This window comes from Rhinoraja longicauda, chromosome 5 (genome assembly GCF_053455715.1).
Source record: "Rhinoraja longicauda isolate Sanriku21f chromosome 5, sRhiLon1.1, whole genome shotgun sequence".
NCBI classification, from domain to species: domain Eukaryota; kingdom Metazoa; phylum Chordata; class Chondrichthyes; order Rajiformes; family Arhynchobatidae; genus Rhinoraja; species Rhinoraja longicauda.
This window is the reverse complement of record NC_135957.1, coordinates 79,909,515-79,921,095: the sequence shown is the minus strand read 5'-3', so window position 1 is coordinate 79,921,095 and position 11,581 is coordinate 79,909,515. Positions and strand designations below refer to the sequence as shown.

The 11,581-nt window shown below is 46.7% G+C and overlaps 1 protein-coding gene across 1 annotated transcript in view; it reads right to left on the bottom strand.

Moving 5' to 3' along the window:
- Nucleotides 1–8,748: 8,748 nt before the first annotated feature.
- Nucleotides 8,749–11,581, bottom strand: part of grik2 (glutamate receptor, ionotropic, kainate 2) — a 463,075-nt gene continuing 460,242 nt past the window's right edge. Inside the window, 1 exon segment of the mRNA XM_078399849.1 lies at nt 8,749–10,328. Coding sequence (XP_078255975.1) covers nt 10,164–10,328 — 165 coding nt within the window. The 3' untranslated portion in view covers nt 8,749–10,163.

The window sequence follows — 11,581 nt, the reverse complement described above, 5'->3', positions numbered from 1 at the left end:
TCCCTAGTGTGCGTAGGATAGTGTTAGTGTGCGGGGATCGCTGGGCGGCACGGATCCGGTGGGCCGAAGGGCCTGTTTCCGCGCTGTATCTCTAAATCTAAATGTTTTTTTAAAATCCTCCCTCCTCCCCCCCTCCCTCCCCCCTACCTCCCTAGGAGATAGATTTAAACTTTAAAACGTGAATCTTTAAAAATATAACGCCGATTTCAGTGAAACTTCTTCCATGAGCACCAAAGTGGGTAAGGTGGGCTATGGTGTACCGTTTTGGCTGTTGTTCAGGAACAAACAAACAAACAAACAAACAAACAAGAGTTTTAGTGTATAGATGTACAACAGGCAGTAGCTACTATTTTACTATTTTGTACAACTGACCTTGAATGAATTTCAAAGTTCACGTGTCAAGAATGTTGTTTTATTCAATATGCAAAAGAAACCATCCTCAATGTGTCAACCTCAAATCCAGCAGATCAGCTCATCTTGGCACAAGATGCAGGTGTAAATCAGCATCTCTGGAGAGAAGGAATGGTCTGAAGAGGTGTGTCGACTCATAACGTCGCCCATTCCTTCTCTCTCCACAGATGCTGCCTGTCCCGTTGAGTTACTCCAGCATTTCGTGTCTACCTTCGTAAACCAACATCTGCAGTTCCTTTGGATGTCTTGTGGTGCCCTACCTTTGATTGAGTGGGACAAGGAAAGTCTTTACAGGAATGGATGGTGGAAAGGTAACGAGTGAATCAAGAATGGCAAGTATAATTCACTTTCCAAGTCACCGAACTACATTCTGGGTCTTATTTTATTGCAATGCTTTGATTTTGGGGATTAATCTTCATTATTGAGCAGTGGAGCACCCGGAGAAAATCCACACGGTCGCAGGGAGAACGTACAAACTCCTTGGAAACAGTACCCGTAGTCAGGATATACAGCGTGGGAACAGGCCATCTTGGCATTTCGATTTCATCCTTGCCTTCTTTGTGATCCCTTTGAGCTGCTTCATCCGTTCTGATCAAACAATATCGACACTGGAGATAGATGCAAATTGCTGGAGCAACTCGGCAGGTCAGGCAGCATCTCTGGAGAAAAGGAATAGGTGACGTTTTGGGTTGGAACCCTTCTTTGGTCAGCATTTTATGTCCATATTTGATATAAACCAGCACTTGCAGTTCCTTCCTACACAATATTGAAATTGGAGACTTTTGTGCATCCATATTTGAATTATGATTCAGCTCACTGGCTCCAGAATCTTTTCAGACAAAAGGCAAAGAGCTAAAGGCTGTGTCGGAAGGAAATGCAAATGCTGGTTTGAACTGCTGAGTGTGACTCAGCGGGTCAGAGAGCATCTCTGGAGAGAAGCTCTGAAGATCTCAGTCTAAAGAAGAGTCTCGACCCGAAACGTCACCTATTCCTTTTCTCCAGAGATGCTGTCTGACCCATTGAGTTACTCCAGCTTTTTGTGTCTATCTTTGAGGTAAAGGGTGTACTGGGTGGAATTTGATTCCAGGCCTATTTGATGAAGGATCTCACAAATAATTAACCATCAAACCCAGCAGTGGAACAAGGAACTGTTGACAACATTGTTTTGGCAGCAACTGCTATAAAAACTAATTTAACATCTAATTATCCAAACAAACAAGATACAAAAAAACAATAAAAAGGCACCTCTTAAATTTGAAGAAAGAAGGAACTGGAGATGCTGGTTAATGCACAATAAGACACAAAGTGCTGGAGTAACTCAGTGCTGGAGTGACATCAGTCTGAAGAATTGCCTCGACCTGAAACGTCACCCATTCCTTCTCTCCTGAGATGCTGCCTGACCCGCTGAGTTACTCCAGCATTTTGTGCCTACCTTCGGAGTAACTCAGCGGGTCAGGCAGCATCTGTGGAGGACATGGATAGGTGATGTTTCGGGTCAAGACCCTTCTTCAGTCTGATTGTGTTTGCGGGTGGGGAAGATAGCTGAGAGAGAGGAGAGGCAGGACAAAGTGTGGCAGGCAAAGGCCAGTGAGGCATCTTCAAGGCCTGGGAATAAAAGAGACAAATTGCCAGAATAACGCGATACGATACGATAAAACTTTATTCATCCCCGGAGGGAAACTGATCTGCCGACAGTCGCAACACACGAGGTACATGAAAAATTTGATGTTAAAAGTGAAAACAAAAAGAAAAAGACAAGCGACTGTTGTCCAAACACAGACTTATCCCCTGGGCAGAGGATTCTAAGCTAGAGCCCTACCCCATCCCCACACCGGTTCCCCATTGTCTTCCACTCCCCCCTGTCGCTCATCGACCGATGATCGCGGGACGATCACGAGGCCCCATCGTTACCAAGGCTCCTACCACCAAGGCCCCACCACCGCCGGGGCCCCACCACCACCAAGGCCCCACCAACGCCGGGGCCCCACCACCGCCGGGGCCCCACCACCACCAAGGCCCCACCACCACCAAGGCCCCACCATCACCAAGGCCCCACCCCCACCTAGGCCCCACCACCGCCGGGACTCCCATTGCCGTCGAGGCTCACGCTGCCTACGAGGCTCCCGCTGCTGCCGCCCATCATCGTCTCCGCTGAGGCTCCTTCGGCCTCGCCACCGGGCTTCTCCCGCAGTCCCCTGGATGGCCCGTGGGGGGAGACGGGTCTATCGGGGCGCGTTCCGATCGTCGGTCGTCGTTCCGGTCATTGGCGCCGCGGTTGCTTGGCGGGTGGATCGGGCCCGCATGGCTCCCCGAGACACTCCCACCGCACGCACGGCTCCCCGGGACACTCAGCGCGTCAGGCAGCATCTCTGGAGAATATGTAAAGATCCTACCTGTGTTCTCCAATGATGTCAACCTATCCATGTACTCCAGAGATACTGCCCTAGCTGCTAAGTTAATGCAACATTTTATGACTTTTTGTCTGAACCAGCATCTGCAGTTCCTTGTGAAGGCCAGGAAACTTTAGTTTAGTTTAGTTTAGGGATACATCATGGAAACAGGCCCTTCAGCCCACTGCGTCTGCACCAATCAACGATTACCCGTACACTAGTTCTATCCTACACACGCTGGGGACAATTTACAAAAGCCAATTTATAGACAATAGACAATAGACAATAGACAATAGGTGCAGGAGTAGGCCATTCAGCCCTTCGAGCCAGCACCGCCATTCAATGTGATCATGGCTGATCATTCTCAATCAGTACCCCGTTCCTGCCTTCTCCCCATACCCCCTGACTCTGCTATCCTTAAGAGCTCTATCCAGCTCTCTCTTGAATACATTCAGATAATTGGCCTCCACTGCCTTCTGAGGCAGAGAATTCCACAAATTCACAACTCTCTGACTGAAAAAGATTTTCCTCATCTTCGTTCTAAATGGCCTACCCCTTATTCTTAAACGGTGGCCCCTGGTTCTGGACTCCCCCAACATTGGGAACATGTTTCCTGCCTCTAACGTGTCCAACCCCTTAATAATCTTATACGTTTCGATAAGATCCCCTCTCATCCTTCTAAATTCCAGTGTACACAAGCCTAGTCGCTCCAGTCTTTCAACATATGACAGTCCCGCCATTCCGGGAATTAACCTAGTAAACCTACGCTGCACGCCCTACAAACCTGCACGTCTTTGGAATGCAGGAGGAAACTGGAGCATCCGGAGAAAACCCAGGCGGTCACGGGGAGAACGTACACATTCCGGGGCAACCAAGCACCCGTGGTCAGGATCGACCCGGATCTCTGGCGCTGTAAGACAGCAACTCTACCGCTGCGCCACCGTGCCGCCAACAACTTTAAAAATAAATAAATTGTGGCTTTGAACACTACAATTCTGCTTGGAAGTCAAATGAATGGACATATATGGAAGATTATTTATTTCCAAATTGGCCAACTTTCTTTTTGAAACGGACTAATTGTTGTATGTTTCTTGCCTAGTAATATTGATCTGTCTTTCAGGTCTTATGCCTTTTTATCATTTCCAATTCTCTGCCAGTGAGTTTTTTTTTCCTCTCTTTTTAAATAAAATATTTCTTGCAATGTATGTTCACATGCATGAGCATGCTAGTCCAAACTGATGGATGTCTTGTGGTGCCCTACCTTTGATTGAGTGGGACAAGAAAAGTCTTTACAGGAATGGATGGTGGAAAGGTAACGAGTGAATGAAGAATGGCAAGTATAATTCACTTTCCAAGTCACCGAACTACATTCTGGGTCTTATTTTATTGCAATGCTTTGATTTTGGGATTAATCTTCATTATTGAGAACGTACAAACTCCTTGCAAACAGTATCCGTAGTCAGGATATGCAGCGTGGAAACAGGCCATTCGGCCCACTGTGTCTGTGCTTGCCAGCGATCCCCGCACACTAACACTATCCTACACACCCTCGGTACAATTTACAATTTTACTAAAGCCAATTAACCCACAAACTTGTACGTCTTTGGAGTGTGGGAGGAGACCAGAGCACCTGGAGAAAACCCACGCAGGTCATGGGAGAACGTTCAAACTCCGTACAGACAGCATCCGTGGTCAGGATCAAATCCGTTTCCATGATGCTGTAAGACAGCAACTCTACCGCTGCGCCACCGTGCCGACCATAGATGTAAAATACAACCACTTTATGACATTGCAAACAAGGAATAGGATTGAAATGGCTCGCAGTGAAGATGAAATTGATCCAACATTATTGGTAGACTCCGTTTAAAAATAAAGGGTAGGCCATTTAGGAATGAGATGAGGAAAAACCTTTTTCACCCAGAGAGTTGTGAATCTGTGGAAGGCAGTGGAGGCCGATTCATTGGATGTTTTCAAGAGAGAGTTAGATTTAGCTCATAGGGCTAACGGAATCAAGGGATATGGGGAGAAAGCAGGAACGGGATACTGATTTTGGATGATCAGCCATGGCCATTTTGAATGGCGGTGCTGGCTCGATGGGCCGAATGGCCTGCTCCTGCACACATTTTCCACGTTTCTATGTAAACTCAGCCCTCAGCACGTTCAATTACTACAGCCAGTAAACCGAATAGAATACTTAACGAGGCAACGTAAGCTGCCACACAAGTCAAAGAAATTATGGTCAATAACAGCCCAATTAGGGTACCGCATATTTCATACATGCCCATTTCTGGCCATTAGCATCTACTTACAATGGAGGTTGTTTGCACTCATAAGTTCAAAAGGAATAGGAGTAGAAATAGGCCATTTGGCCCACCGTCTACTCCGCCATTCAATCATGACTGAACTATTTCTTCCTCCTAACCCCATTCTCCTGCCTTTTCCCCATAAACTCTGACACCTCTACCAATCAAGAATCTATCTATCTTTGCCTTAAATATGTACACACAGAGCTGACCTCCACAACCTTCTGTTGCAAAGAATTCCACAGATTCGCCACCCTCTGACTAAAGAAATTTCTCCTCATCTCCTTCCTAATAGACAATAGACAATAGGTGCAGGAGGAGGCCATCCGGCCCTTCGAGCCAGCACCACCATTCAATGTGATCATGGCTGATCATTCTCAATCATTACCCCGTTCCTGCCTTCTCCCCATACTCCCTGACTCCGCTATCCTTAACAGCTCTATCCAGCTCTCTCTTGAATGCATTCAGAGAATTGGCCTCCACTGCCTTCTGAGGCAGAGAATTCCACAGATTCACAACTCTCTGACTGAAAAAGTTTTTCCTCATCTCAGTTCTAAATGGCTTACCCCTTATTCTTAAACTGTGGCCCCTTGTTCTGGACTCCCCCCAACATTGGGAACATGTTTCCTGCCTCTAACGTGTCCAACCCCTTAATAATCTTATACGTTTCTAAAAGAACGTCCTTTAATTCTGAGGCTGCGACCTCTAGTTCTAGACTCTCCCGCGAGTGGAAATGTTCTCTGCACATCTGCTCTAACCGAGCCTTTCACTATCCTGTACGTTTCAATGAGGTCCCCCCTCATTCTTCTAAACTCCAGCGAGTGCAGGCCCAGTGCCGGAAAAAACGCTCATCATCGACGAAACATAATCATAAACCTACTCATTCCTGGGATCATTCTCCAAAACCACTGTCTCAGTGCTACTGTCTCAGTGTGCTACTGCTGTACGCTTTTGCTGTCTCTGAGATGCTAATGTAACATGTATCTGAGTTCTTATGTATTGCGATACTTGTACTGAACTGTATAAATAAAATGAATTTCACTGTACCTTGGTACTTGTGACAAATAAAGTTCCATACCATACCAATAGACGCAGGAGGAGGCCATTCGGCCCTTCGAGCCAGCACCGCCATTCAATGTGATCATGGCTGATCATTCTCATTCAGTACCCCGTTCCTGCCTTCTCCCCATACCCCCTGACTCCGCTATCCTTAAGAGCTCTATCTAGCTCGCTCTTGAATGCATTCAGAGACTTGGCCTCCACTGCCTTCTGAGGCAGAGAATTCCACAGATTTACAACTCTCTGAGTGGAAAAGTTTTTCCTCATCTCCGTTCTAAATGGCCTACCCATTATTCTTAAACTGTGGCCCCTGGTTCTGGACTCCCCCAACATTGGGAACATGTTTCCTGCCTCTAACGTGTCCAACCCCTGCCCTTAATAATCTTATGTTTTTCGATAAGATCCCCTCTCATCCTTCTAAATTCCAGTGTATACAAGCATAGCCGCTCCAGTCTTTCAACATACGACAGTCCCACCATTCCGGGAATTAACCTAGTAAACCTACGCTGCACGCCCTCAATAGCAAGAATATCCTTCCTCAAATTTGGAGACCAAAACTGTACACAGTATTCCAGGTGCGGTCTCACTAGGGCCCTGTACAACTGCAGAAGGACCTCTTTGCTCCTAGACTCAACTCCTCTTGTTATGAAGGCCAACATTCCATTGGCTTTCTTCACTGCCTGCTGTACCTGCATGCTTCCTTTCAGTGACTGAACCATACCATAACATGGTGGGGAAAAAGGGAGGAATCTGTAGCAATTTTTACGAATAAAGAAAGGAGTGAAAATGTCCAGCATTCTCTGATTTTAGGGGCATGAAATGTGTTCGTTTTTCCAAGGTTTTTTCTAACATTTCTTGATGTGATGACATTAAACACAATTCGATCTATTTCACACTATTGATCAGCATGTGGAAAGACCCAATCTTTTTCTCTCTGCACTGGTTTTGAGTTTTAATTTAGTTTAGGTTAGAGATACAGTGCGGAAACAGGCCCCTCAGCCCACCGACCAGCGATCGCCGCACACTGACACTATCCTATACCAACACTAGGGCCAATTTTTACACTTATACCAAGCCAATCAACCTACAAACCTGTACGTCTTTGGAGTGTGGGAGGAAACCGGAGATCTCGGAGAAAGCCCACGCAGGTCATGGGGAGAACGTACTGTACAAACTCCGTACGGACAGCACCCGTAGTCAGGATCGAACCCGGGTCTCTGGCGCTGTAAGGCAGTAGCTCTACCGCTGCGCCACCATGCTGCTCGATTTTTAAAGGGCCTCTTTACTACTTGGCGAAATTTCTTTAAGAATATTTGCCCGATGATGTCAGGAGGAAAAGGGATCGGTCACGCTTTCTTTGAAGGCCAAACAGCCTGTGCAAAATATTGATTGTGAAATATTCCTTTTTTTTTACACTGTTACACTGTTTTTCCAACATGCCCAGCTTTCTCTGATTTCAGGGACATGAAATGCATTCGCTTTTTCTCTGTTTTTTTTCACATTTCTCGATGCAATTACATTAAACACAATTCGATCTACTTCACACCGTTCATCAGCGTGGATAAACACTATATTTTTCTCTCTGCACCCTTTGCTGAATTTGTTTCAGAATATTTCCCCAATATTCCCGCGGCACGGTAGCGCAGCGGTAGAGTTGCTGCTTTACAGCGAATGCAGCGCCGGAGACTCAGGTTCGATCCCGACTACGGGTGCTGCACTGTGAGGAGTTTGTACGTTCTCCCCGTGACCTGCGTGGGTTTTCTCCGAGATCTTCGGTTTCCTCCCACACTCCAAAGACGTACAGGTATGTAGGTTAATTGGCTGGGTAAATGTAAAAATTGTCCCTAGTGTGTGTAGGATAGTGTTAATGTACGGGGATCACTGGGCGGGCGGCACGGACTTGGTGGGCCGAAAAGGCCTGTTTCCGGCTGTATATATATGATATGATATGATATGAATATCAGGAGAAAAAAAGAGATAAGACACACTTCCAAAGATAGGCACAAAAGGCTGGAGTAACACAGCGGGACAGACGGCATCTCTGGATCGAAGGGATGGGTGTCGTTTGGGGGGGTCGAGACCCTTCCCGCCTCTTGGGGGAGAGGGAGACACAGAGATATGGGAGGTGTAAGGTGTGAAGACGAGACATCAAAGGGGGACGAAGATCGAGGAAAATGTAGAATAGATTATTGTTAGCTGTGTGGAAGTTGACAACGAGGCATACAAAGATAACATTTAATCGGGAGGACAGCCGGACTAATCGGAGAACTAGGAATGGGGGAGGGGTGGAGGGAGAGAGGGAAAGCAAGGGTTACTTGAAGTTAGAGAGAAGTAAATATTCATAGACACAAAAAGCTGGAGTAACTCAGCGGGTCAGACAGCATCTCTGGAGAAAGGTGATAGGTGACGTATCGGGCCGACCCTTCTTCACACTGCTGGGTCTGTAAGCTGCCCAAGCGAAACACGCTTCCATTGAATGCCAAACACCCTGTGCAAAACATTGAGTGCGAAATCTTCAGATACCTTTCTTTCTTTTGCTCTATTCCATTGTTTGTCTCGTTGTGCATTAAATTCCAGACAATACACAGTGTGGACTTCATTTATTATCACAAGATATGGCCAAGACTTTGCCTTTTATTACACACAATAGTTCATCACTGTATGCTATCAGCCTATTGGAAACCCATTGAGATTTAGTGCCCGTGTGTTCGTTTTTTGATAAAAATTATTACAAAAATTCCATACAAAAACTATTTTCATATAAATCTTGCATTTCCACAAATAAACATGAACATCTTGAAAAACTGCCCACAAGGAGGTCGTAGCCAGTGGTGATTTGAGATTTAGTGCATTCTACAAAATAGTCTCCTGCAGTATTACCGGGGGAGGGGAGGGGGGGGGGTGGGGGGGGAGAGGGTGGGTCATGTCAATGTGTCAATGAACAATCCTATATCCGTATTAATCTTGGCGGAGCCAATCCAGACGAGAGGTCTGGTGTCAAAATCACTTTGGCTGGATGTGGGCACAGGTGGGTGACACAACTTGAAAGGGCTGTTTCAGACGAGCCGGGGGTGGGGGGGGGGGGTAAGAGGAAACACATATTCATCTGGTTACCACAACGAGGTATGCAAACCGGAACGTTAAACCCTACCTCATCGTTCGAGCCTTGGAGAAGTACTTTCACAACCCACCCATTGTTTAACAAGGTTAATCGTCTAATGGCCTCTCTACGTATTTGGACGGTTCGGTGCAGTCCAATCCTGATTGTGTTTCTTGAGAAAGAACAAACTAATAGCTGACAGAAAACGTTTATTGCCTTGTGTTGCCTTGAAACACTGGAGCAATCACAAGATGGGTTTTCACCATGTTTCCAATGCTTCTCAGTTCTCTTTCACCTTTGTCCTCCGTTATTCTGAGCGGCCTCAGCGATGGCGACATGCCCATCTTTGTACAGTTCTACTTCAGCTAAAGCTCCACGTCAGCTCTCGTTTTCTTGTCGAGATTTTTTTTTTTAATTCCCTCTTTTCCATTCCCATCTCAATTTATTAACCTGTAAAGGGGGCGGGGCGGGGGGAAAGAGAGAGGAAGGGGATGAGGAGGGTGTCAGGGGGTTATGGGGAGAAGGCGGGAAAATGGGGTTAGGAGGAGGAGAGATAGATCAGCCACGATTGAATGGCGGAGTAGACTTGACGGGCCGAACGGCCTGATTCTGCTCCTATCACTGATGAAGAGGAAAGGAAAAAGGGGAAAAAAAAAAAAAAGTTCTTTATTTTATTTGCAAGTTTTAGTCCTTCACAAGGTTTCAGGACCTGGCTTTGATCACCCTGTTTTTCATGTGGTAGGTCTTTTTTTTTTTTTAACTTTTTGTTTCTCGACGCGGCAACTTGAGGTAACTCGCTTGTTCGGCACGGTTTGCACATTTCCACAGGAAACACTCTTGCAGGTCATCGGGAACAACGATCGCTGTTTGTGCTGGGGGCGTGGACTTCCTCTCTACACTTCATGCCATCGTCTCCTTGCCGGGCAACCTCCTGTCGTTGAACGTGTGCATGTTGATGACCTCTTCCGTCTTCACGATGACCGGCGGCTGGGGTCTGTGTTTCAGTCGCCGCTGACACTTCAGGGACAACCTGAGCTCTTCAACCATGGCGCTACAGAAGGACCTCTGCGGGCAGGGAAAGATTAAAGACTGAAAATGAGACGCCTTGAAGAGACAGCAGTTTCATCTGTGCTGGGAAGGAACTGCAGACGCTGGTTTAAACACCGGAGACAGGCACAAAATGTCAGCGTAACTCGGCGGGACGGGCAGCATCTCTGGACGGAAGGACCCTCAGTAGGTCTGGGGACCCCCTCAGTCTGAAGAAGGGTCTCGACCCAAAATGTCACCCATTACCTCGATCCAGAGATGCTGCCTGTCCCGCTGAGTTACTCCGACATCTTGTGTCTATCTTCGGCTGATTCACATGTTAGTTTAGATTCCCTTTTTCCCTGCCACCCTATCAACCTTGGCAAAAGATTGAAAGCAAAATACATTTTGTATAGAACAACAAAGTGCTGGAGGAACTCAGCGGGTCAGGCACCATTTCTGGAGGACATGAACAGGAAACGTTTCGGGTTGGGACCCTTCAGACGTGTCATGACCCGAAACGTTGCCTGTCCACAAGGGTCGCCAGCTGGATAGAGTGGATGTGGAGAGGTTGCTTCCACTGGTGGGAGAGTCTAGGACCGGAGGTCATAGCCTCAGAATTAAAGGACGTTCATTATGGAAGGAGATGAGGAGGAATTTCTTTGGTCAGAGGGTGGTGAATCTGTGGAACTCATTGCCACAGAAGGGTGTGGAGACCAAGTCAATGGATATTTTTAAGGCAGAGATTGATAGATTCTTGATTAGTATGGGTGTCAGGGGTTATGGGGAGAAAGCAGGAGAATGGGGTTAAGAGGGAAAGATAGATCAGCCATGATTGAATGGCGGTGTCGACTTGATGGGCCGAATGGCCTAATTCTGCTCCTATCACTTTTGAACTTACGAAACGTCACCTATCATGATGTTCCCAGCCCGAAACGTAACTTATCCATGTACTCCAGAGATGCTGCCAGACCCGCTGAGTTACTCCAGCACTTTGTGTGTTTTTGCTCAAGATTCTAGCATCTGCAGTTCCATACAACATTTAGCACGTTTCTTCCCATCAAACAAAAGCAGCAGGATTATTTTAATATAATGTGCCCTGTACAAACTGCAAGAAGCTATGGGAATGAATGAAATCATGAGAGAATAGCTGGAAATACTCAATAGAGTCATAGAGTCATACAGCGTGGAAACAGGCCCTTTGGCACAACTTGCCTATGCAAACCAAGATGCCCCATCTACACTAGACCCGCCTGCCCGCATTTGGCCACATCTTTAAATATTTCCTAACC